The sequence below is a fragment of the Anas platyrhynchos genome, chromosome 33 (genome assembly GCF_047663525.1).
Source record: "Anas platyrhynchos isolate ZD024472 breed Pekin duck chromosome 33, IASCAAS_PekinDuck_T2T, whole genome shotgun sequence".
NCBI lineage: Eukaryota > Metazoa > Chordata > Aves > Anseriformes > Anatidae > Anas > Anas platyrhynchos.
This window is the reverse complement of record NC_092618.1, coordinates 9,669,258-9,692,969: the sequence shown is the minus strand read 5'-3', so window position 1 is coordinate 9,692,969 and position 23,712 is coordinate 9,669,258. Positions and strand designations below refer to the sequence as shown.

The 23,712-nt window shown below is 61.3% G+C and overlaps 2 protein-coding genes across 2 annotated transcripts; both read left to right on the top strand.

Moving 5' to 3' along the window:
• Nucleotides 1-1,129: 1,129 nt before the first annotated feature.
• Nucleotides 1,130-2,377, top strand: LOC140000221 (actin maturation protease-like). The gene is made up of 2 exons (XM_072030023.1): nucleotides 1,130-1,207; nucleotides 2,018-2,377. The coding sequence occupies exons 1-2, from the start codon at nucleotides 1,130-1,132 to the stop codon at nucleotides 2,369-2,371; spliced, it is 432 nt and encodes a 143-aa protein (XP_071886124.1). The 3' UTR covers nucleotides 2,372-2,377.
• A 2,977-nt stretch (nucleotides 2,378-5,354) lies between these two features.
• LOC140000296 (atypical kinase COQ8B, mitochondrial-like) lies at nucleotides 5,355-20,918 on the top strand. Its single transcript, XM_072030144.1, is given in 18 exon segments — nucleotides 5,355-5,465; nucleotides 5,675-5,780; nucleotides 6,794-6,851; nucleotides 7,718-7,783; nucleotides 9,168-9,266; nucleotides 12,826-12,879; nucleotides 12,882-12,910; nucleotides 12,990-13,051; nucleotides 13,053-13,122; nucleotides 13,218-13,299; nucleotides 13,387-13,480; nucleotides 15,114-15,255; nucleotides 17,051-17,158; nucleotides 19,202-19,267; nucleotides 19,384-19,470; nucleotides 20,482-20,543; nucleotides 20,545-20,615; nucleotides 20,618-20,918. Coding segments are annotated over 16 exon segments (1,293 nt in total). The 5' UTR covers nucleotides 5,355-5,465; nucleotides 5,675-5,780; nucleotides 6,794-6,844; the 3' UTR covers nucleotides 20,812-20,918.
• Nucleotides 20,919-23,712: the final 2,794 nt, after the last annotated feature.

Sequence of the window (23,712 nt, the reverse complement as noted above, 5' to 3'; positions counted from 1 at the left end):
AGGGGGGGTCCTAAAAATCGGGGGGGTCCAAAAAAAAATTAGGGGGTCCTAAAAAATGGGGGGGTCCATGGGGGGGGCTCCTAAAGGGGGAGGGATCTGAAAACAGGGGGGGACCCCAAAAAGGGGGTCCCAAAAAAATTGGGGGGCACCCAAAAAATCTGGGGGGGGTCCCAAAAAAATGGGGGGGTCCCCAAAAAAATGGGGGGGGGTCCCAAAACCTGGGGGGGGTCCTAAAAAAGGGGTAATCCCTAAAGGAAGGGGGGGCACCCCAAAAAGGGGGTCCCAAAAAAAATTGGGGTATCTGAAAATCGGGGGGACCCCCAAAAATGGGGGGGTCCCAAAAAAAATGGGGGGGGTTCCTAAAATCGAGGGGGGGGTTGAAGTCTTTTTGTGTCCCCCCCCCCAGCCTCACCCCCGACCTCCTCTGGGCCCCCTTCTCCACCGCCGGGCGCCGGCGCTTATTGAGGACGGCCCCCCGACGAGTCCCAGACCCCCCCGGGGCCTAATTATTAACCTAATTTAATAATAATTATTTAATTAATTTAATTAATTAATTAATTATTAATAATAAATAAATAATAATTAATTAATAATTAATTATTATTATATATTATTATTAGTTAATAATTAATAATAATAAATAATAATTAATTAATAATAATTAATTAATAATTAATTAATTACCCCCCCAGGTGCGGGCTGGTGGCTCTGTGGGATGGCAAAAATCTCCCTCCGAGCCCCCCCCCCCTCCCCAAATCCCTTTGGAGACGGTGGCGCGGGCGGCGAGGGCGCGCGGCTTCACCCTGCAGGGCCGAGATGTTTTCGGGGAAAAAAACCCCAAAAAGGTAAATTTAAAATTTTAAACCCCCCTTTTGACCCCCCCCCGCGTTTTTTAAGCCGCCGCCGTGGCCCCGTTAGGGCTTTTCTTTGCCGTGTCACTTCTCCCGTGCTTGGGGCGAACCGCAAGCGCTGCGCCACCTCGCCGCCGGGTACCCGGTTTTGGTGCCTGTATCCTTTAAATTTGGGATTTTTTTTTTTTTTTTTTGGGGACCTCCCCATAATCTTTGGGACCCCCCCCACCCCCCCCAAAAAAAAAAAAATTTGCAGTACTTATAAATGAGTTTTTAAAATGTATTTGAGGATAAAGATCATCAGCCGTGTCAGGTGCGCGCCCTGGGCAGACCGTGCGGACTGGCGCTGGTCACCGGTAAGATTTTGGGGACCCCCCCCAACCCTGCCCCCCTCTACCCCAAAAATTTCTTATGGGGTCGGGGGGGTCTGAGGGTCTTGCACCTGCTCCCCCAGGGGCGGCGCTGGGGGTGAGAGGAGCGCGGCGCTGGGTCCGGTGGAGGAGGGACGGCGAGATCCCGAATTTGTACCATCGGGTGACCCCGGGGGGGGCCCCAAATTTGGGGGGGCACCCAGGGATTGGGGGACCCCAAAATCTTGGGGGCTCCAAAATCTGGGGAGCTCTCGAGATTTTGGGGGGTCCCAAGGTCTGGGGGGGGGCAGAGTCCAAGGGGACCCCAAAATTCAGGGGGACCCCAAAATCTGGGGAGCCCCCAAAACGCAGGGGGACCCCAAGGTCTTGGGGGGCCCCAAAACCTGGGGGAACCCCAAAATCTTGGAGAACCCCAAAATTTGGGGGCTCCCCAAGGTCCGGGAAGACCCCAAAATCTGGAGGACCCCAAAAACCTAGGAGGACCCCAAAATTTGGGGATTCCCCAAAATGTGGGGGAACCCCAAAATTTGGGGGTACCCCAAGGTCTGGGAGGACCCCAAAATCTGGAGGGACCCCAAACCATGGGGGCACCCCAAAACCTCGGAGGACCCCAAAACCTGGGGTCACCCCAAGGTCTTGGGGGGCCCCAAAATCTGAAGGCACCCCAAAATCTGGGGGAACCCCAAAATTTGGGGGTACCCCAAGATGGGGGGGGTCCCCAAAACCTAGAAGGACCCCAAAATGTTGGAGAACCCCAAAACCTGAGCGCACCCCAATCCCCCCCGGGGCTTTTAGGGTCATCGGGGGGCGCCCCCTTGGCTTTTGGGGTTTCGGGGGGGGGGGGAGGCTTTTGGGGGCGTCCCTCCCGAAATTTGGGGTGCCGTGGGGGGGGCGCTGGTGGTGGCGCAGCAGGGGAAGAGCCCCCGCTGCCAGCTCTGGCCCTACGAGCTCCTGCGGGCCAGCAACGCGCAGCTCCGGGAACTCAGCCCCCGCCGCCTGGGGGGCGACCCCAAAAACCTGGGGGACCCCAAAACGGGCTCAGGGGGCACGGGGGGGCAAGGGGGGGGCTACGTGGTGCCCCCCGGGGGGCTGGAGGAGGGGTTGTGCGGCCAGGCGGTGCTGCTGTACCCCAAAAATGAAGGGGATTAGGGGGGGGTTGGGGTTTAGGGTGAGGGGGGGTTTTATGGGGTCGGGGGGGTTTTGGGGTCACAAGGGGGATTTTGGGGTCGTGGGGGGGTTTTGGGGGTCTGGGGGGGGTTGGGGTTGGGATTTGGGGGTTGGAGGGGGGATTTGGGGTCTTTGGGGGGGATTTGGGGGTTTATGGGGGGGATTTGGGGTCAGAGGGATTTGGGGTCGGGGGAATGTTTGGGGTCGGGGGGATATTTGGGGTCTGTGGGGGGATTTTTGGGGTGTGGGGGGTTTTGGGGTTGGGGGGTTTTGGGGTGCCCTCCCCCTGCTCCGCCCCCTGTTTTTGTATGGGGCTGGGGTAATAAAAGCGGTTTTGGGGTCTGAGCCCGGTGTCGTTGTTTTGTGGGGGGGTTTGGGGTGGGTGCGAATTTGGGGGGTGGCATTAATGGGGGGCTATGGGGCGCCATAGGGCGCTATGGGGCACTATGGGGTGCTATGGGGTGGGTGCTATGGGGCACTATGGGGTGCCATGGGGCGCTATGGGGTGCTGGGGTGGGCTATAGGGCGCTATGGGACAGCCATAGGGCGCTATGGGGCGCTATGGGACGGCCATGGGGCGCTATGGGATGCTATGGGGTGGTTATGGGGCAGCCATAGGGCGCTATGGGGTGGTTATGGGGCAGTCATAGGGCGCTATGGGGCGCTATGGGGGTGGTTATGGGGCAGCCATAGGGCTCTATGGGGTGCTATGGGGTGGCTATGGGGTGCTATGGGGTGGTTATGGGGCAGCCATAGGGCCGCCATGGGGCGCTATGGGGTGTTGGGGGAGGCTATAGGGCACTATGGGGCGGCCATAGGGCTCTATGGGGCGCTATGGGGTGCTATGGGGCACTATAGGGCTCTATGGGGCGCTATGGGGTGGGTGCTATGGGGCGCTATGGGGTGCTATGGGGTGCCATAGGGCACTATAGGGCCGCCATGGGGTGCTATGGGGTGCTGGGGGGGGCCATAGGGCGCTATGGGGCGGCCAGAGGGCGCTATAGGGCTGCCATGGGGCGCTATGGGGCACTGGGGGGGGGGGCATAGGGCGCTATGGGGTGCCATAGGGCGCTATGGGGTGCTGGGGGGGGCTATAGGGCGCTATAGGGCCGCCATAGGGCTCTATGGGGTGGCTATGGGGTGCTATGGGGCACTATAGGGTGCTATGGGGCGCCATAGGGCACTATGGGGGCGCATAGGGGGCCATGGGGTGGGTGCTATGGGGCGCTATGGGGTGCCATAGGGCGCTATAGGGCTGCCATGGGGCGCTATGGGGTGGTTATGGGGCAGCCATAGGGCGCTATGGGGCGCTATGGGGTGGTTATGGGGCAGCCATAGGGCGCTATGGGGCCGCCTTGGGGTGCTATGGGGTGCTGTAGGGGCGCTATGGGGCCGCCATAGGGCGCTATAGGGCTGCCATGGGGTGCTATGGGGTGGTTATGGGGCAGCCATAGGGCTCTATGGGGTGCTATGGGGTGGCTATGGGGTGCTATGGGGCACTATAGGGCGCTATGGGGTGGTTATGGGGCAGCCATAGGGCACTATGGGGCAGCCATAGGGTGCTATGGGGCGGCCATAGGGCTCTATGGGGTGCTATGGGGTGGCTATGGGGCGCTATGGGGTGGTTATGGAGCACTATGGGGTGCTGGGGGGGGTGCATAGGGTGCTATGGGGTGGGTGCCATGGGGCGCTATGGGGTGCCATAGGGTGCTATAGGGCCGCCATGGGGTGCTGGGGGGGGGCCATAGGGCGCTATGGGGCGGCCATAGGGCGCTATAGGGGCGCTATGGGGCAGCCATAGGGCGCTATAGGGCCGCCATAGGGCACTATGGTGTGGCTATGGGGTGCTATGGGGCACTATAGGGCGCTATGGGGCGCCATAGGGCACTATGGGGGCACATAGGGGGCCATGGGGTGGGTGCTATGGGGCACTATGGGGTGCTGGGGGGCCATAGGGTGCTATGGGGCGGCCATAGGGCACTATGGGGTGTCATAGGGCACTATAGGGCCGCTATGGGGCGCTATGGGGTGCTATGGGGTGGGTGCTATGGGGCGCTATGGGGGCGCCATAGGGCGCTATAGGGCCGCCATGGGGCGCATAGGGTGCTATGGGGTGGGTGCTATGGGGTGGGCGCTATGGGGTGCCATAGGGCGCTATAGGGCCGCCATGGGGCGCTATGGGGTGCTATGGGGTGCTGGGGGGGGGTATAGGGCGCTATAGGGCCGCCATGTGGCACTGTGGGGTGCTGGGGGGCGCTATAGGGCCGCCATAGGGCGCTATGGGGCGCTATGGGGTGGCTATGGGGTGCCATGGGGCACTATAGGGCGCTATGGGGCGCTATGGGGTGCCATACGGCACTATGGGGGTGCATAGGGTGCTATGGGGTGGGTGCCATGGGGCGCTATGGGGTGCCATAGGGCGCTATAGGGCCGCTATGGACTGCTATGGGGCGCTATGGGGCACTATAGGCCGCCATGGGGCGCTATGGGGGGCTGGGTGGGGCTATAGGGCGCTATGGGGAGGCCATAGGGCTCTATGGGGCGCTATGGGGTGGCTATGGGGTGGTTATGGGGCACTATAGGGTGCTATGGGGCGCTATGGGTGCCATAGGGCGCTATGGGGCCGCCATGGGGTGCTATGGGGTGCTGGGGGGGGGCATAGGGCGCTATGGGGCGGCCATAGGGCGGCTATGGGGCGCTATGGGGTGGTTATGGGGCAGCCATAGGGCTCTATGGGGTGCTATGGGGTGGCTATGGGGTGCTATGGGGCACTATAGGGCTCTATGGGGTGGTTATGGGGCAGCTATGGGGTGCTATGGGGCAGCCATAGGGCGCTATGGGGCAGCTATAGGGCTCTATGGGGTGGCCATAGGGCTCTATGGGGCTCTATGGGGCGCTATGGGGCGGGCCCCTTGGCCCTGCCCCGCCCCTCCCGCGCATGCGCCACGCCCCCTGAGGGGGCGGGGCCTCGTGCCCCTCCTCCCTCCCCATTGGCCGCCGCCGCGCGTTTCCCATTGGCCGAGAGCTCCGGGGGCGGGGCTTCGGACCCGGAAGTGGCGCGATGGCGCGGAGAGCGGTGAGCGGGGCCGGGGGGGGGGGGCCGTGACCTTTGACCCCCCCGGGGTCACGCCCTTTGACCCCTGACCCCTCCCTTTGACCCCTGACCCCCCCTTGGACCCTCACGCCCCCCCCCCCGGGGCCCTCGCCCCCCCCGCTCCCCCTTGCCCCTCCCCCACCCTTTGCCCCTCCCCCCTCGGTGACCTTTGACCTTTGACCCCCCCCCAGGCTCCCCCCGTGACCCTGACCCTGAGGGGGCTGCACCGGGCCCCCCCCCTCCGGGCTGCGCCGGGGGGGAGGGGGGGAGGAGGAGGAGGAGACCCCCCGGGGGAGGGTAACGGGGGGGGGGAGGGGCGGGGGGGGGGTGGGGGAGGGGGGCAAGGGGTGGGGGAGGGGCACAAGGGTGGGGGAGGGGCAATGGGGATGGGGGAGGGGCATGGAGGGGGGAGGGGTGGGGAGGGGCAGGGTGGGGGAGGGGCAATTTGGGAGGGGGGAGGGGCAGATGATGGGGGAGGGGCAATGGGGGAGGGGCAATGGGGAAGGGGGAGGGGCAGGGGGAGGGGGAGGGCAAGAGGTGGTGGGGGAGGGGCAGTGCGGAGGGGCTTGAGGAGGGGGAGGGGCAATGGGGATGGGGGAGGGGCACGGGGGGAGGGGCCAAGAGGTGGTGGGGGAGGGGAAAAGGGGGAGGGGCAGGGGGAGGGGCAATTTTGGAGGGGGAGGGGCTAGGGGGTGGGGGGGAGGGGCATGGGGATGGGGGAGGGGTGAGGGGGAGGGGCAATGGGGGGAGGGGCATGGGGGTGGGGGAGGGGCAGATGAGGGGGGAGGGGCAAAAGGTGGGGGAGGGGCAAGAGGTGGTGGGGGAGGGCAAGGGGATGAGGGAGGTGGGGGAGGGGCAATGGGGGGAGGGGCAAAAGGGTGGGGGGAGGGGCAAGAGGTGGTGGGGGAGGGGCATTGAGGAGGGGGAGGGGCGATGGGGGAGGGGCAATTTTGGTGGGGGAGGGGCAAGGGAAAGGTGGGGGAGGGGTGAGGGGGAGGGGCAAGTGGTGGTGGGGGAGGGGCAATGGGGGGAGGGGCAGGAGGGTGGGGGAGGGGCAGGGGGAGGGGCACTGGGAGGGGGAGGGGCAATGGGGAGGGGTGGGGAGGGGCATTGAGGAGGGGGGAGGGGCAGGAGGTGGGGGAGGGGCATGGGGGGAGGGGCAATTTGGGAGGGGGGAGGGGGCAGGGAAATGGGAGGGAGGGGGAGGGGCAAAAGGGGTGGGGGAGGGGCGGGGGGGGCACCGGGCCCCCCCCCTCCCCCCCCCCCCCCCGTGTGACCCCCCCCTCCCCTCCCCTCCCCCCCCCCCCCAGGCGCTGTCCCAGAGCCGCGTCCCCAGCACCCGCCTGGGCCGGCTGGCGGCCATGGGGGGTACGGGGGGGGGGCAAAAAATGGGGGGGGGGTCCCAAAAATGGGGGGGTCCCAAAAATGGGGGGGGTCCTAAAAAAATTGGGGGGGGGGCTAAAAAATGGGGGGGTCCCAAAAAATTGGGGGGGTCCTAAAAATTCGGGGGGGGGGTCCTAAAAAGGTGGGGAGGGGTCCCAAAAAGGGGGGGTCCTAAAAATGGGGGGGGGGCTAAAAAAATGGGGGGGGTCCCAAAAATGGGGGGGGTCCTAAAAAATTGGGGGGGGGGGCTAAAAATGGGGGGGGTCCCAAAAAATTGGGGGGGTCCTAAAAATTCGGGGGGTCCTAAAAAGGTGGGGAGGGGTCCCAAAAGGGGGGGGGCGCCAGGGGGGTGACCCCAAAAAGGGGGGGTCCTAAAAATGGGGGGGGGGGGGCTAAAAAAATGGGGGGTCATAAAAAATTGGGGGGGGTCCCCAAAAAAATTGGGGGATCCTAAAAATCAGGGGGGGCCCAAAAAGGAGGGGGGGGCACCAGGGAGGGGAATCCTAAAAAGGGGGGGGGGGCAAGAGGGGGGGGGTCCTAAAAATTGGGGGGGTCCTAAAAAGGGGGGGGGTCCTAAACAGGGGGGGGAACCCCAAAAAATTAGGGGGAGACCCCAAAAATGGGGGGGGCTAAAAACTTGGGGGGGGTCCCAAAAATCGGGGGGGTCCCAAAAATCGGGGGGGTCCCAAAAATCGGGGGGGGGGTCCTAAAAAGGGGGTGGGAAATCCCAAAAAGGGGGGGGCGTCCTAAAATGGGGGGGGTCCCAAAATGGGGAGGGGGACCCTAAAAAGGGGGGGGACCCCAAAATTTTTTGGGGGGGTCTCAATTTCCCCCCCCCCCCCCCCCCCCAGGTGTGGCCGCGGGGCTGGGGCTGGAGGCGCTGGGGGCGATGCTGAGGGGGGGGCGCCCCCCAGATGGTGAGTGGGGGGGGGATTTGGGTCGGGGGGGGCATTTAGGGTCAGGGGGGGATTTAGGGTCGGGGGGGGATTTAGGGTCAGGGGGGGATTTAGGGTCGGGGGGGCATTTGGGGTCAGGGGGGTTATTTAGGGTCGGGGGGGGCATTTGGGGTCAGGGGGGTTATTTAGGGTCGGGGGGGTTATTTAGGGTCAGGGGGGTTATTTAGGGTCGGAGGGGGGATTTGGGGTCGGGGGGCATTTGGGGTCAGGGGGTTATTTAGGGTCAGGGGGGATTTGGGTAACGGGGTTATTTAGGGTCAAGGAGTTATTTAGGGTCAGGTTTTTTTTGGGGGTCGGGGGGGGTTTAGGGTCAAGGAGTTATTTAGGGTCAGGGGTGGATTTGGGGTCAGGGGGTTATTTAGGGTCAGGGGGGCATTTAGGGTCAGGGGGGATTTGGGGGGGATTTAGGGTCGGGGTTTATTTAGGATCAGGGGGGTTATTTGGGGTTGGGGGGCATTTAGGGTTAGGGGGGATTTGGGGTCAGGGGGGGCATTTAGGGTCAGGGGGTTATTTAGGGTTAAGGGGTTATTTAGGGTCAGGGTTTTTTTTAGGTCAGGGTTTTTTAGGGTTGGGAGGACATTTGGGGTCGGGAGGGGGATTTAGGGTTAAGGGGTTATTTAGGGTCAGTGGGGTTATTTGGGGTCGGGGGGCATTTGGGGTCGGGTTATTTAGGGTCAAGGGGTTATTTAAGGTCAGGGGGTTATTTAGGGTCAGAGGGAGGATTTGGGGTCGGGGGGGGCATTTAGGGTTGGCAGGATTTAGGGTCAAGGGGTTATTTAGGGTGGGGGGGGTATTGGGGGGTCATTTTTTGGGGCGGGGGGGTTATTTGGGGTGGGGGGGTCATTTTGGGGTGGGGGGTTATGGGGTGGTTATTTGGGGTGGGGGGGCTATTGGGGGGTTATTTGGGGTGGGGGGGCCATTGGGGGGTCATTTTGGGGTGGGGGGGTCATTGGGGGGGTTATTTGGGGTGGGGGGGTCATTTTGGGGTGGGGGGGTTATTGGGGGGGTTATTTGGGGCGGGGGGGATATGGGGGGGGTTATTTAGGGTGGGGGGGTTATTTGGGGTGGGGGGGTCATTTTGGGGTGGGGGGGTCATTGGGGGGGTTATTTGGGGTGGGGGGGCTATTGGTTATTTTGGGGTGGGGGGGTTATTAGGGCCGTGGGGGGGTCATTGGGGGGGTTATTTAGGGTGGGGGGGCATTGGGGGTTATTTTGGGGTGGGGGGCTATTGGGGGGTTATTTTGGGGTGGGGGGGTTATTAGGGCCGTGGGGGGTCACTGGGGGGGTATTTAGGGTGGGGGTCATTTTGGGGTCGGGGGGGTCACTGGGGGCTCTGTCCCCGCAGCCCCCCCCCTGTCGGAGGCCAGCGCCCGGCGCCTCGCGGCCGGCCCTGTGCGCCTGCGGGGAGCGGCCCTAAAAGTGGGGCAGGTCCTGAGCATGCAAGGTCGGCCCCATAACGACCCTATAGGGGGTCCTAAATGGGGGGGGGGGGATTTGGGGGTCGGGGGGGGGCTGGGGACCCCATATGGGGGCTGGGGGAGGGGTCTGGGGGGGTCTGGGGGGGTCTGGGGGGGCATTGTAGGGTTTGGGGTCACGGGGAGCATCCAAGGTTGACCCTATAAGAACCCTATAGGGGATCCTATATTGGGGGGGGGGTATTTGGGGTCGGGGGGGGGCTGGGGACCCCATATGGGGGCTGGGGAGGGGGATTGGGGAGGTCTGGGGGGGATCTGGGGGGGTGTTATGGGGTTTGGGGGGGCTCAGTGAGCATCCAAGGTCGGCCCTATAAGGACCCTACAGGGATCCTATATGGGGGGGGGGATTTGGGGTCCAGGGGGGGGAATTTGGGGTCGGGGGGGGCTGGGACCCCATATGGGGGCTGGGGGAGGGGGATTGGGGGGGTTTGGGGGGGTGTTATGGGGTTTGGGGGGGCTCGGTTGGGTATCCAAGGTCGGCCCTATAAGGACCCTATAGGGGATCCTAAATGGGGGGGGGGGAATTTGGGGTTGGGGGGGGTATTTGGGGTCGGGGGGGGCTGGGGACCCATATGGGGGCTGGGAGGGGGATTGAGGGGGGGTTGGGGGGGCTCAGTGAGCATCCAAGGTCGGCCCCATAAGGACCCCATAGGGATCCTATATGGGGGGGGGGGCTATTTGGGGTCGGGGGGTGTATTTGGGGTCAGGGGGGGGCTGGGGGGTGGCTGGGGGATTTAAGGGGCTTGGTTGAGCATCCAAGGTCGGCCCTATAAGGACCCTATAGGGGATCCTAAATGGGGCGGGGGGTATTTGGGGTCGGGGGGGGTATTTGGGGTCGGGGGGGGGCTGGGGGACCCCATATGGGGGCTGGGGAGGGGGATTGGGGGGGTTTGGGGGGGCTCAGTGAGCATCCAAGGTCGGCCCTATAAGGACCCCATAGGGGATCCTATATGGGGGGGGGATTTGGGGTCCAGGGGGGGGAATTTGGGGTCGGGGGGGCTGGGGACCCCATATGGGGGCTGGCGGGAGGGGGATTGGGGGGGTTTGGGGGGGGTGTTATGGGGTTTGGGGGGGCTTGGTTGGGTATCCAAGGTTGACCTATAAGGAACCTATAGGGGATCCTATATGGGGGGGGGGCTATTTGGGGTCGGGGGGGGGTATTTGGGGTCGGGGGGGGCTGGGGACCCCATATGGGGGCTGGGGGAGGGGTCTGGGGGGGTTTGGGGGGGCTCAGTGAGCATCCAAGGTCGGCCCTATAAGGACCCTATAGGGATCCTATATGGGGGGGGGGCTATTTGGGGTCGGGGGGGGGTATTTGGGGTCGGGGGGGGCTGGGGACCCCGTATGGGGTCTGGGGAGGGGGGATTGGGGGGGTTTGGGGGGTGTTATGGGGTTTGGGGGGGCTCGGTTGGGTATCCATGTCGGCCCTATAAGGACCCTATAGGGGATCCTATATGGGGGGGGGGGCATTTGGGGTTGGGGGGGGGTATTTGGGGGTCGGGGGGGGGCTGGGGACCTTATATGGGGGCTGGGGAGGGGGACTGGGGGGGGCTTGGGGGGGTGTTATGGGGTTTGGGGGGCTCGGTTGGGTATCCCAAGGTCGACCCTATAAGGACCCTATAGGGGGTCCTAAATGGGGGGGGGGATTTGGGGTCGGGGGGGGGGGGGGTATTTGGGGTCGGGGGGGGCTGGGGACCCCATATGGGGGCTGGGGAGGGGGCTGGGGGGTCTGGGGGGGATCTGGGGGGGCATTGTAGGGTTTGGGGGTCACGGGGAGCATCCAAGGTCGGCCCCATAACGACCCATAGGGGGTCCTATATTGGGGGGGGGGTATTTGGGGTCGGGGGGGCTGGGGACCCCATATGGGGGCTGGGGGAGGGGGATTGGGGGGGTTTGGGGGGGGTGTTATGGGGGTTTGGGGGGGCTCAGTGAGCATCCAAGGTCGGCCCTATAAGGACCCTATAGGGGATCCTATATGGGGGGGGGGCATTTGGGGTTGGGGGGGGGGTATTTGGGGTCGGGGGGCTGGGGACCCCATATGGGGGCTGGGGAGGGGGATTGGGGGGGTTTGGGGGGTGTTATGGGGTTTGGGGGTCTCCTTGATTTTGTGATCGGGGTGGGAATTTGGGATTTGGGTTTGGGGTCTCCTTGGTGCCGTGATTGGGGTGGGCTTTAGGATTTGGGATTTGGGGGTGTCTTTGGGGTGGGTTTTGGGGTCTCCTCAGTGCTGTGCTCGGGGTGCACTTTAGGATTTGGGATTTGGGGTCTTGGTGCCACAATTGGGGTGGGATTTGGGTCTCCATGGTTCCACGATTGGGTGGTGGCTTTGGGATTTGGGGTTTGGGATTTGGGGTCTCCGTGGTGCCACGTTTGGGGTGGGCTTTAGGATTTGGGATTTGGGCTCTGTGGGGCTGCGATTGGGGCGAAATTTGGGATTTGGAGCCTCCTCGCTGCTGCGCTTGGGGTTGTGATTTGGGATTTGGGATTTGGGATTTGGGGTCCCGGTGCCACAATTGGGGTGGGATTTGGGGTCTCTGTGGTGCCACATTGGGGTGGGCTTTAGGATTTGGGATTTGGGCTCTGTGGGGCTGCGATCGGGGTGAAATTTGGGATTTGGGGCCTCCTCGCTGCTGTGCTTGGGGTCGAACTTTAGGATTTGGGATTTGGGCCTCCTCGCTGCTGCGCTTGGGGTTGAACTTTGGGATTTGGGATTTGGGGTCCCGGTGCCACAATTGGGGTGGGATTTGGGGTCTCTGTGGTGCCACATTTGGGGTGGGCTTTAGGATTTGGGATTTGGGCTCTGTGGGGCTGCGATTGGGGCGAAATTTGGGATTTGGGGTCTCCTCGCTGCTGTGCTTGGGGTCGAACTTTGGGATTTGGGATTTGGGGTCCCGGTGCCGTGTTTGGGCTTTAGGATTTGGGATTTGGGGTCTCCGTGGTGCCACATTTGGGGTGGGCTTTAGGATTTGGGATTGGGCTCCGTGGGGCTGCGATCGGGGCGAATTTGGGATTTGGGTTTCCTCGCTGCTGCGCTTGGGGCTGAACTTTGGGATTCGGGATTTGGGGTCCCGGTTCCGCTTTTGGGGCTTTAGGATTTGGGATTTGGGGTCTCCTTGGTTCCGTGATTGGGGTGGGATTTGGGATTTGGGATTTGGGGTCTCCGTGGTGCCACATTTTGGGGTGGGCTTTGGGATTTGGGATTTGGGCTCTGTGGGGCTGCGATCGGGGCGAAATTTGGGATTTGGGGCCTCCTCGCTGCTGCGCTTGGGGTCGAACTTTGGGATTTGGGATTTGGGGTCTCCGTGGCGCCATGATTGGGGTGGGCTTTAGGATTTGGGATTTGGGGTCTCCGTGGTGCCACATTTGGGGTGGGCTTTGGGATTTGGGATTTGGGCTCTGTGGGGCTGCGATCGGGGCGAAATTTGGGATTTGGGGCCTCCTCGCTGCTGCGCTTGGGGTCGAACTTTAGGATTTGGGATTTGGGGTCCCGGTGCCGCGTTCGGGGGTTTAGGATTTTGCCCCCCCCAGACCCCGCAGCGCTCCCCCCGCAGCTCCGCCGCGCCTTGGAGCGTGCGCGCCAGGGCGCGACTTCATGCCCAGCTCCCAGACCTCCGTAAGCCCCATTTTTCCCCCTTTCAACCCCGTTTTGGGTTCAAACCCCGGCATTTTGGGGCTGACCTTTGACCCCGCAGCGGGTTTTGGCCGCCGAATTGGGGTCGGGGTGGCGGGGGCGTTTGGGGGCGTTCGAGGGAGCTCGCCGCCTCCATCGGGCAGGTTCACCGCGCCGCCCTCCCCGACGGCACCCCGCTGGCCATCAAGGTGCAGGTGAGCCCATTTTTGGGGTCAAATCCCACCATTTTGGTTTTTTTGGGGTTTTTAGACCCCCGAAATCCTTTAACCCCCCCTTTTTTTATTTTTAGTACCCCGGCGTCGCCCGCAGCATCGCCAGCGACGTCGCCAACCTGCTGGCGCTCCTCAAGGTGACCCCGGGATTGCCGGAAGGTGAGGTGGGAATTTTGGGGTGAAAAACGGGGAAATTGGGTCTGGGGGATTTTCGGACCCCCCCCCAATTTTGTGTCCCCCCCCCAGGGCTGTTTGCGGACAGGACCCTGCGGCTGCTGCAGGAGGAGCTGCAGTGGGAGTGCGACTACCGGCGCGAGGCCGGCTGCGCCCGCGCCTTCAGGTGGCTTTTTGGGGTCGTCCCCGGGACCCCAAAATGTCCCCAATGTCCCCAAATTGTCCCCTCGGGGTCCTTATGGGGTCGCCAAGTCCCCGCGCCACCCCCCGTGTCACCGTGTCCCCCCCACCACCACTGTGTATCCAAATTTCTCCGGGGTCCCCGTGCCAAACTTGGGGTCCCCGTGGGTCTCTGTGGGGTCTCTGTGGGGTCCCCATGGGGTCCCCGTGTCCCCAATGTCCCCAAGGGGTCCCTGATGATGTCCCCAATGTCCCCCCAAATCCTCCAATGTCCCCTTCATGTCCCCAATGTCCCCAATATCCCCAATGTCCCCAGTGCCCCCAATGTCCCCTTAATGTCCCCGATGTCCCCAATGTCCCCAATGTCCCCAATACCCCGGTGACGTCCCCAATGTCCCCGTGTCCCCAATGTCCCCGATGCCCCCAATGTCCCCGATGTCCCCTGATGCCCTCAATGTCCCCATGTCCCCAACACCCCGTTGACGTCCCCGATGTCCCCAATGTCCCCATGCCCCCAATACCCCAGTGACGTCCCCGATGTCCCCGTGTCCCCGATGTCCCCTTAATGTCCCCAATGTCCCCAATGTCCCCAATGTCCCCATGTCCCCAATACCCCGGTGACGTCCCCAATGTCCCCGATGTCCCCGTGTCCCCAATGTCCCCTTAATGTCCCCGATGTCCCCATGTCCCCGTGTCCCCATATCCCCCCAATATCCCTTGATGTCCCCATACCCCCAATGTCCCCGATGCCCCTGATGTCCCCGTGTCCCCGATGTCCCCATACCCCCAATGACCCCAATACCCCCAATGTCCCCATACCCCTAAAGTCCCCTGATGTCCCCAATGTCCCCAATGTCCCCGTGTCCCCAATGTCCCCCCAATGTCCCCATACCCCCAATGTCCCCCCAATGTCCCCATACCCCCGATGTCCCCGATGTCCCCATGTCCCCAATACCCCAGTGACGTCCCCAATGTCCCCGTGTCCCCAATGTCCCCAATGTCCCAGTGTCCCCAATGTCCCCTTAATGTCCCCAATGTCCCCGTGTCCCCAATGTCCCCGATGTCCCCAGTACCCTGGTGACGTCCCCGATGCCCCCAATGTCCCCATACCCCCAATGTCCCCGATGTCCCCATGTCCCCAATACCCCGGTGACGTCCCCAATGTCCCGGTGTCCCCGATGTCCCCCCAATGTCCCCAATGTCCCCAATGTCCCCGATGTCCCCAATGCCCCTAGTACCCCCAATATCCCCCAATGTCCCCCAATGTCCCCGATGTCCCCAATGTCCCCAGTACCCCGGTGACGTCCCCAATGTCCCCGTGTCCCCAATGCCCCCAATGTCCCCGATGTCCCCGATGTCCCCAATGTCCCCATGTCCCCAATGTCCCCTCAATGTCCCCAATGTCCCCAGTACCCCGGTGACGTCCCCAATGTCCCCAATGTCCCCAATGTCCCCGATGCCCCCAATGTCCCCAATACCCTGGTGACGTCCCCAATGTCCCCATGTCCCCAATGTCCCCATGTCCCCAATGTCCCCGATGTCCCCAATACCCCGGTGACGTCCCCAATGTCCCCCGTGTCCCCAATGTCCCCGTGTCCCCGATGTCCCCGATGTCCCAGGCAGCTGCTGCTCTCGGACCCGTTTTTCTCGGTGCCGCGCGTGGTGGAGGAGCTCAGCACCCGGCGCGTCCTCGCCATGGAGCTGGCGCCCGGCGTCCCCCTGGAGCGCTGCCGGCCCCTGCCCCAAAAAACCCGCGACGAGGTGGGGGACCCCAAATCCCTTACAGGACCCCAAATCCCTTACAGGACCCCCCCATGGCCCCCGGTGTCCCCGTGTCACCCCCAGTGTCCCTGTGTCACCCCCTGGTGTCCCCCTGAAGCGCTGCCGCCCCCTGCCCCAAAACACCCGGGATGAGGTGGGGACCCCAAATCCCAACAGGACCCCAAATCCCAACGGGACCCCCCCATGTCCCCCAGTGTCCCCATGTCACCCCCAGTGTCCCCATGTCCCCCCCATTGTCCCCCTGGAGCGCTGCCGGCCCCTGCCCCAAAAACCTGGGATGAGGTGGGGGACCCCAAATCCCTTACAGGACCCCAAATCCCAACGGGACCCCAAATCCCAATGGGACCCCCCCCGTGTCCCCTGGTGTCCCCATGTCACCCCTGGTGTCCCTATGTCACCCCAATGTCCCCCTGGAGCGCTGCCGCCCCCTGCCCCAAAAAAAACCCCAATGAGGTGGGGGACCCCAAATCCCTTACAGGACCCCAAATCCCAACGGGACCCCCCCGGTGTCCCCATATCCCCCCCAGTGTCCCCATGTCACCCCCCAGTGTCCCCATGTCCCGGTGTCCCCATGTCCCCCCCATTGTCCCCCTGGAGCGCTGCCGGCCCCTGCCCCAAAAAACCCCAATGAGGTGGGGGACCCCAAATCCCAACGGGACCCCAAATCCCAATGGGACCCCCCCGTGTCCCCATGTCACCCCCAGTGTCCCTGTGTTGTCCCCATGTCCCCCCCATTGTCCCCCTGGAGCGCTGCCGGGCCCCTGCCCCAAAACACCCGGGATGAGGTGGGGACCCCAAATCCCAACGGGACCCCAAATCCCAATGGGACCCCCCCAGTGTCCCCATATCCATCCCGGTGTCCCTGTGTTGTCCCCATGTCACCCCCAGTGTCCCCCTGGAGCGCTGCCGCCCCCTGCCCCAAAAAACGCGGGATGAGGTGGGGGACCCCAAATCCCAACAGGACCCCAAATCCCTGCGGGACCCCCCCCCGGTGTCCCCATGTCACCCCCGGTGTCCCTGTGTCCCCCCATTGTCCCCCTGGGGCGCTGCCGCCCCCTGCCCCCAAAAAAACCCCAATGAGGTGGGGGACCCCAAATCCCTACAGGACCCCCCCGGTGTCCCCATATCCCCCCTGATGTCCCCATGACCCCATATCCCCCTGGTGTCCCCCTGTCCCCAAATGTCCCCATTGGGGTCGGGGTCCCCCAGCCCCTGACCCCCCCCTCATTTTGGGGTCTGCCCCCCCCCCCAGGTGTCCCCATATCCCCCCCCATATCCCCTTAGTGTCCCCATATCCCCCCCATATCCCCCCCCGGTGTTCCCATATCCAGATCAATGGGGGGGTGTTTTGGGGGGGCTTTTGGGGTCGGGGGGGGGCACGCCCCATATAGGGGATCCCTTTAGGGTCACTGACCCCCCCGGTTCCTTTTATCCCCCCCCATTTTTTTTAGGGGTTCTATGGGGGGGCTTTTGGGGTGGAATGGGGTGCGCCCCGTTATAGGGGATCTATGGGGAATGGGGTTTTGGGGGGGCTTTTGGGGTCGGGGGGTGCACACCCCATATAGGGGATCCCTTTAGGGTCACTGACCCCCCCCCCAATTAATTTCCCCCCCCCCTCTAGTTTTTAGGGGCTTTATGGGGGGCTTTTGGGGTGGAATGGGGTGCGCCCCGTTATAGGGGATCTATGGGGAATGGGGCTTTTGGGGTGGGCTTTTGGGGTCGGGGTCCCCCAGCCGCTGACCCCCCCCCTTTTTGGGGTTTTTCCCCCCCCCAGCTGTGCACGCAGCTGCTGCGCCTGTGCCTGCGGGAGCTGCTGGAGTTCCGCCTGCTGCAGAGCGACCCCAATTGGGCCAATTTCCTCTACGACCCCACCCGGCACCGCGTGAGCGCGACCCCATAACGGCCCGACCCTAAAAACGGGGGGGTGACCCCAAAAGGGGGCGTGACCCCAAAAGGGGGGCTGACCCCTAAAGGGAATCTGGCGTGAAATGGGGAGGGTGGGGCTAAATGGGAGCCGTGACCCTAAAAAGGGGGGCTGACCCTAAAAAGGGGGGGTGACCCTAAATAGGAACCATGACCCTAAAAGGGGGGCTGACCCTAAAAGGGGGGGTGACCCCAAAAGGGAGGGTGACAGTAAAAGGGGGGGCTGACCCTAAAAGGGAGTCTGACCCTAAATAGGAACCGTGACCCTAAAAGGGGGGCTGACCCTAAAAGGGGAGTGACCCTAAAAGGGGGGGTGACCCCAAAAGGGGGAGGTGACACTAAAAGGGGGCTGAACCCTAAAAGGAAACCTGGGGTGAAATGGGGAGGGTGGGGATAAATGGGAGCTGTGACCCTAAAAAGGGGGGCTGACCCTAAAAGGACGGCTGACTCTAAAAGGGGGGCTGACCCTAAAAGGGGGGGTGACACTAAAAGGGGGGGTGACCCCTAAAAGGAAATCTGGAGTGAAATGGGGAGGGTGGGGCTAAATGGGAGCTGTGACCTAAAAAGGGGGGCTGACCCTAAAAGGGGTCTGACCCTAAATAGGAACCGTGACCCTAAAAAGGGGCCTGACCCTAAAAGGGGGGCTGACCCTAAAAGGGGGGCTGACCCTAAAAAGGGGGGGTGACAGTAAAAGGGGGCTGAACCCTAAAAGGAAACCTGGGGTGAAATGGGGAGGGTGGGGCTAAATGGGAGCTGTGACCCTAAAAAGGGGGGCTGACCCTAAAAGGGGGGCTGACCCTAAATAAGGAGCCTGGCCCTAAAAGGGGGGTGACCCTAAAAAGGGGGGGTGACCCCAAAAGCGGGGGTGACACTAAAAGGGGGGCTGACACTAAAAGGAAATCTGGGGTGAAATGGGGAGGGTGGGGCTAAATGGGAGCTGTGACCCTAAATAAGGAGCCTGACCCTAAATAGGAATCATGACCCTAAAAAGGGGACCTGACCCTAAAAGGGGGGCTGACCCTAAAAGGGGGGTGACCCCAAAAGGGAGGGTGACCCCAAAAGGGAGGGTGACAGTAAAAGGGGGGCTGACCCTAAAAGGGAGTCTGACCCTAAATAGGAACCGTGACCCTAAAAAGGGGGCCTGACCCTAAAAGGGGGCTGATCCTAAAAAGGGGGGGTGACCCCAAAAGGGGGGTGACCCCTAAAGGGAAATCTGGAGTGAAATGGGGAGGGTGGGGCTAAATGGGAGCTGTGACCCTAAAAAGGGGGGCTGACCCTAAAAGGGGGGGTGACCCTAAAAGGGGTCTGACCCTAAATAGGAACCATGATCCTAAAAAGGGGGCCTGACCCTAAAAGGGAGTCTGACCCTAAATAAGGATCCTGACTCTATAACGGAGTCTGACCCTAAATGGGGAGCCTGGCCCTAAAAGGGAATCTGACCCTAAATAGGAACCATGACCCTAAAAGGGGGGCTGACCCTAAAAAGGGGTCTGATCCTAAAAAGGGAGTCTGACCCTAAAAGGGGGCCTGACCCTAAATAAGGATCCTGGCTCTAAAAGGGGGTCTGACCCTAAATAGGAACCATGACCCTAAAAAGGGGCCTGACCCTAAAAAGGGGCCTGACCCTAAAAGGGAGTCTGACCCTAAATGGGGAGCCTGGCCCTAAAAGGGAGCCTGACCCCAAAAAGGAATCCCAGCCCAAAATGGGGAGTCCTGCCCTAAATAGGAACCACGACCCTAAATAAGGAGCCTGACCCTAAAAGGGAGCCTGACCCTAAAAGGGAGCCTGACCCTAAAAGGGAGTCCGACCCTAAATAGGGGACCCGGCCCTAAATAAGGACCCTGACCCTAAAAGGGAGACTGATCCTATATAGGAAACATGACCCTAAATGGGATCCCAACCCTAAATAGGACCCATGACCCTAAAAGGGAGGCCAGACCCTAAACGGGAGGCCTGACCCTAAAAGGGAACCCCCACCCTATAACCATGCCCCCCCCCCAGATGACCCTACTGGATTTCGGGGCGAGCCGCACTCTGGACAAGGACTTCACCGACCACTACGTCGAGGTACGGGGACCCCAAAAAGAGAAAAAAAAACCCTTTTTGACCCAAAAAAACCCTTTTTGACCCAAAAAAACATTTTGACCAAAAACCCCTTTTTTCACCCCAAAACCCCCCCCCAGGTGATGCGGGCGGCGGCGGATCGGGACCGGGCCAAGGTCCTACAGAAATCCCGAGACCTCAAATTCCTGACGGGCTACGAGAGCAAGGTGGGGCTGGGGGGGGGCTTATAGGGTCAGGGGGGGGCACACCCCATATAGGGGATCCCTTTGGGGTCGCTGCCCCCCCCCCCCCCGGTTCCTTTTATCCCCCCCCCATTTTTTTTAGGGGCTCTATGGGGGGGCTTTTGGGGTTTGGGGGGGCTTTTGGGGTTGGGGACCTCACCCCTCTATAGGAGCTCTATGGGGGGGGCTTTTGGGGTCGAGGGGGGCCTTTTGGGGTTGGGGGTAGTTTTTTGGGGGTTGGGGGCTTTTGGGTTTGGGGGTGCACCCTCTATAGGGGCTCTATGGGGGGACTTTTGGGGTCGAGGAGGGGCTTTTGGGGTCAAGGGGGGCTTTTAGGGTCTGGGGGGGTGCACCCCTCTATAGGAGCTCTATGGGGGGGCCTTTCGGGTCGAGGGGGGCCTTTTGGGGTTTGGGGGGCTTTTGGGATTGGGGGGTGCACCCTCTATAGGGGCTCTATGGGGGGGCCTTTTGGGGCTGGGGGGTGCTTTTGGGGTCGAGGGGCCTCACCCCTTTATAGGACCTCTATGGGGGGGCCTTTTGGGGTTTGGGGGGCTTTTGGGGTTGGGGGGAGTTTTTGGGGTTTGGGGGGGCTTTTGGGATTGGGGGGTGCACCCCTCTATAGGGGCTCTATGGGGGGGGCCTTTTGGGGTTGGGGGGGGGCTTTTGGGGTTGGGGGTCCTCACCCCTTTATAGGAGCTCTATGGGGGGGCCTTTTGGGGTTTGGGGGCGCTTTTGGGGTTGAGGGGCCTCACCCCTCTATAGGAGCTCTATGGGGGGGCCTTTTGGGGTCGAGGGGGGCCTTTGGGGTTTGGGGGGGCTTTTGGGGTCGGGGGGCCTCACCCCTTTATAGGACCTCTATGGGGGGGCCTTTTGGGTTTGGGGGCGCTTTTGGGGTCGGGGATCCTCACCCCTTTATAGGACCTTTATGGGGGGGGGGTGCTGACCCCTTTCCCCCTTTTTAATTATTTTTTCCCCCCCCCCTCTTTTTGGGGCCAGGAGATGGAGGAGGCGCACGTGGAGGCGGTGCTGCTGCTGGGGGAGCCCTTTTCGGGGGGGGGCTTTGGGATTTCGGGGCGCAGAGCACGGCCCCCGCCTGCGGGCGCTGCTCCCCCGCCTCCTGCGCCAGCGCCTGGTGCCCCCCCGCCCCAAAGCCTGGCCCTACACCGAAAATTGGCGGGGGCTTTCCTGGCCTGCGCCCACCTGGGGGGCGCGTCCCCTGCAGGGACGTCTTCGAGGAGCACTACGGGCGCTACTGGGGGCACCCCAAATAAATTGGGGGCACCCCAAATAAATGGGGGCACCCCAAATAAATTGGGGGCACCCTGAATAAATTGGGGGGTGTCCCGAATCAATAGGGGGCACCCCAAATCCATTGGGGGGCGCTCCAAATAAATTGGGGGCACCCCAAATAAATTGGGGGTGCACCAAATAAATTGGGGGCATCCCAAATAAATGGGGGGGCGTCCGAATCCATTGGGGGCATCCCAAATAAATGGGGGCATCCCAAATAAATGGGGGGGCGTCCTGAATCCATTGGGGGAGCACCCCAAATAAATGGGGGGCGCCCCAAATAAATTGGGGGTGCCCCAAATCCATTGGGGGGCGCTCCAAATAAACTGGGGGCATCCCAAATAAATTGGGGGGTGCACCAAATAAATTGGGGCATCCCAAATAAATGGGGGGCACCCCAAATAAATTGGGGGGGGCGGTGGGAAAGGGGGGGCTGCGCATCCCCAGCGGGCAATAAAGGGTTAATTGTTCCCGATTGGAGAGTTGTAGGGGAGTTTTTTCCCAAAAAGGGGGGAAATTGTCCCAAAAAGGGGGAAATTTTCCCAAAAAGGAAGAATTTTTTTCCCCCAAAATGGGGAGTTTTTCCCAAAAACTGAGAAATTTCAACAAAAAAGGGAAATTTTTCCCCAAAAAGGAGGAGTTTTTCCCAAAAAGGGGGAAATTTTTCCCAAAAAGAGGCAATTGTTACCAAAAAATGGGGAATTGTTACCAAAAGGGGGGAGTTGTTCCCCAAAAAGAGGAATTTTTCCCCAAAAAGTGGGAATCATTACCAAAAAGGGGGATTTTTTCCCCAAAAGGGGGGAGCGTCCCCTGCAGGGACGTCTTCGAGGAGCACTACGGGCGCTACTGGGGGCACCCCAAATAAATTGGGGCCGTCCTAAATAAATTGGGGGGCGTCCCGAATAAATTGGGGGCATCCCAAATAAATTGGGGGCACCCCAAATAAATTGGGGGGTGCACCAAATAAATTGGGGGCATCCCAAATAAATGGGGGGGCGTCCCGAATCCATTGGGGGCATCCCAAATAAATGGGGGCATCCCAAATAAATGGGGGCGCCCCAAATACATTGGGGGGGGGCGGTGGGAAAGGGGGGGCTGCGCATCCCCAGCGGGCAATAAAGGGTTAATGGTTAGAGGAATGATTACTTGTAGGGTGTTTTTTCCAAAAATGGGGGATTTTTCCCCAAAAGGAGGGAGTTTTTCCCCAAAAGGGAGAAACTCTTACCAAAAAATGGGGAATTTTTCCCAAAAAGGGGGAATTGTTACCCAAAAAAGGGGAATTGTTCCCCAAAAATGGGGAATGTTTCCCGAAAAACAGGGAATTGTTCCCAAAAAGGGTGATTTTTTCCCAAAAAAGGGGGAGTTGTCCCCAAAATGGGGAGTTTTTCCCAAAAAAGAGGGAGTTTTTCCCAAAAAGGGAGAAACTCTTACCAAAAAATGGGGAATTGTTACCAAAAAAGGGAATTTTTTCCCAAAAGAGGGGGAATTTTTCCAAAAAAGGGGGAATTGTTCCCCAAAAAGGGGGAATTGTTACCAATAAAGGGGGGTTGTTACCAAAAAAGGGGGAATTGTTACCAAAAAAGGGGGAATTTTCCCAAAAAAGGGAGATTTTTCCCCAAATGGGGACTTTTTCCTCAAAATGGGGATTTTTTCCCTAAAATGAGGGAATTGTTACAAAAAATGGGGAGCCGTTCCCCATAAAGGGGGAATTGTCCCCAAAAAGGGCAATCTGTCCTTATTTTTAGGGGTCCCATTTTGGGGCTGAATTCCCTGTTTTGGGGTCTCCCCCCCCCATCACTCCCAGACAGAGGGGGGCGTGGTCAATATGCAAATTAAGGTTGATGCTCATTTACATAACCCCGCCCACCCACACAATGCACTCGCGCATCCCAATGGGTCGGGGAGAGGGCGTGGCTCTATTTGCATATTCATGAGCGCGCAGCCAATAGGAGCGGGCGCTGCCGGGTGGGGAGGGGAGGGGGCGAGCGGGGCCGGGCGGAGCCGAATGGAGCCGAAGGGACCCGAACGGAGCCGAACGGAGCCGAACGGAGCCGAAGGGGCCCAGGAGGAGCCGAAGGGACCCGAAGGGACCCGAAGGGATCCGAAAAGAGCCGAGCGAGCCGAGCTCCGAGCGCTGCAGAGGGGTAAGGCTGAGCCCCCCCCCCAGGGGGGATTTGGGGGGGGGGGGTCACAATTTTTTGGGAGGGGGTTTTTGGGGGGGAGGGGCACGCGTGGGGGCTCAGGGGGCTAGGAGGGGGGGGGCGGGGGGTTTATGGGGGGGTCCCAGGAGTCCCAGGGGGGGTGGGGGGGGCACAAATAATTGGGGGGGGGGGTAAAAATAATTGGGGGGGGGTAAAAATAAAGGGGGGGGGCACAAATAATTGGGGGGGGGGCAAAATAAATGGGGGGGTAAAAAAAAAAATAGGGGGCAGCTATAAACGATTTTCCCTCCCCCGTTCTGCTGGGCTCTTGTGCAAGGTCCTCGTGCAAGGTCCTCGTGCAAGGTCCTCGTGCAAAGCCCTCGTGCAAAGCCCTCGTGCAAGGTCCTCGTGCAAGGCCCTCGTGCAAGGCCCTCGTGCAAGGTCCTCGTGCAAGGCGTGCAAAGCCCTTGTGCAAGGCACACCAGGCTCTTGTGCAAAGCCCTTGTGCAAGGTGTGCAAGGCCCTCGTGCAAAGCCCTCGTGCAAAGCCCTCGTGCAAGGCCCTCGTGCAAGGCGTGCCCAGCCTGGTGCGCAGCGTGCAAAGGCCTCGTGAGGGCCCCTTCGCGTGTGCAGCCCTCGTGCAAGGCGTGCAAAGCCCTCGTGCAAGCCACCCGGGGCATTGTGCAAGCTCCTTGTGCAAAGCGTGCAAGCTCCTCGTGCAAGATGAGCAGCGCCCTCGTGCAAGCCACCTGGGGCTTTGTGCAAGCAAAGTGGGCAAGGTCCTCGTGCAAAACCCT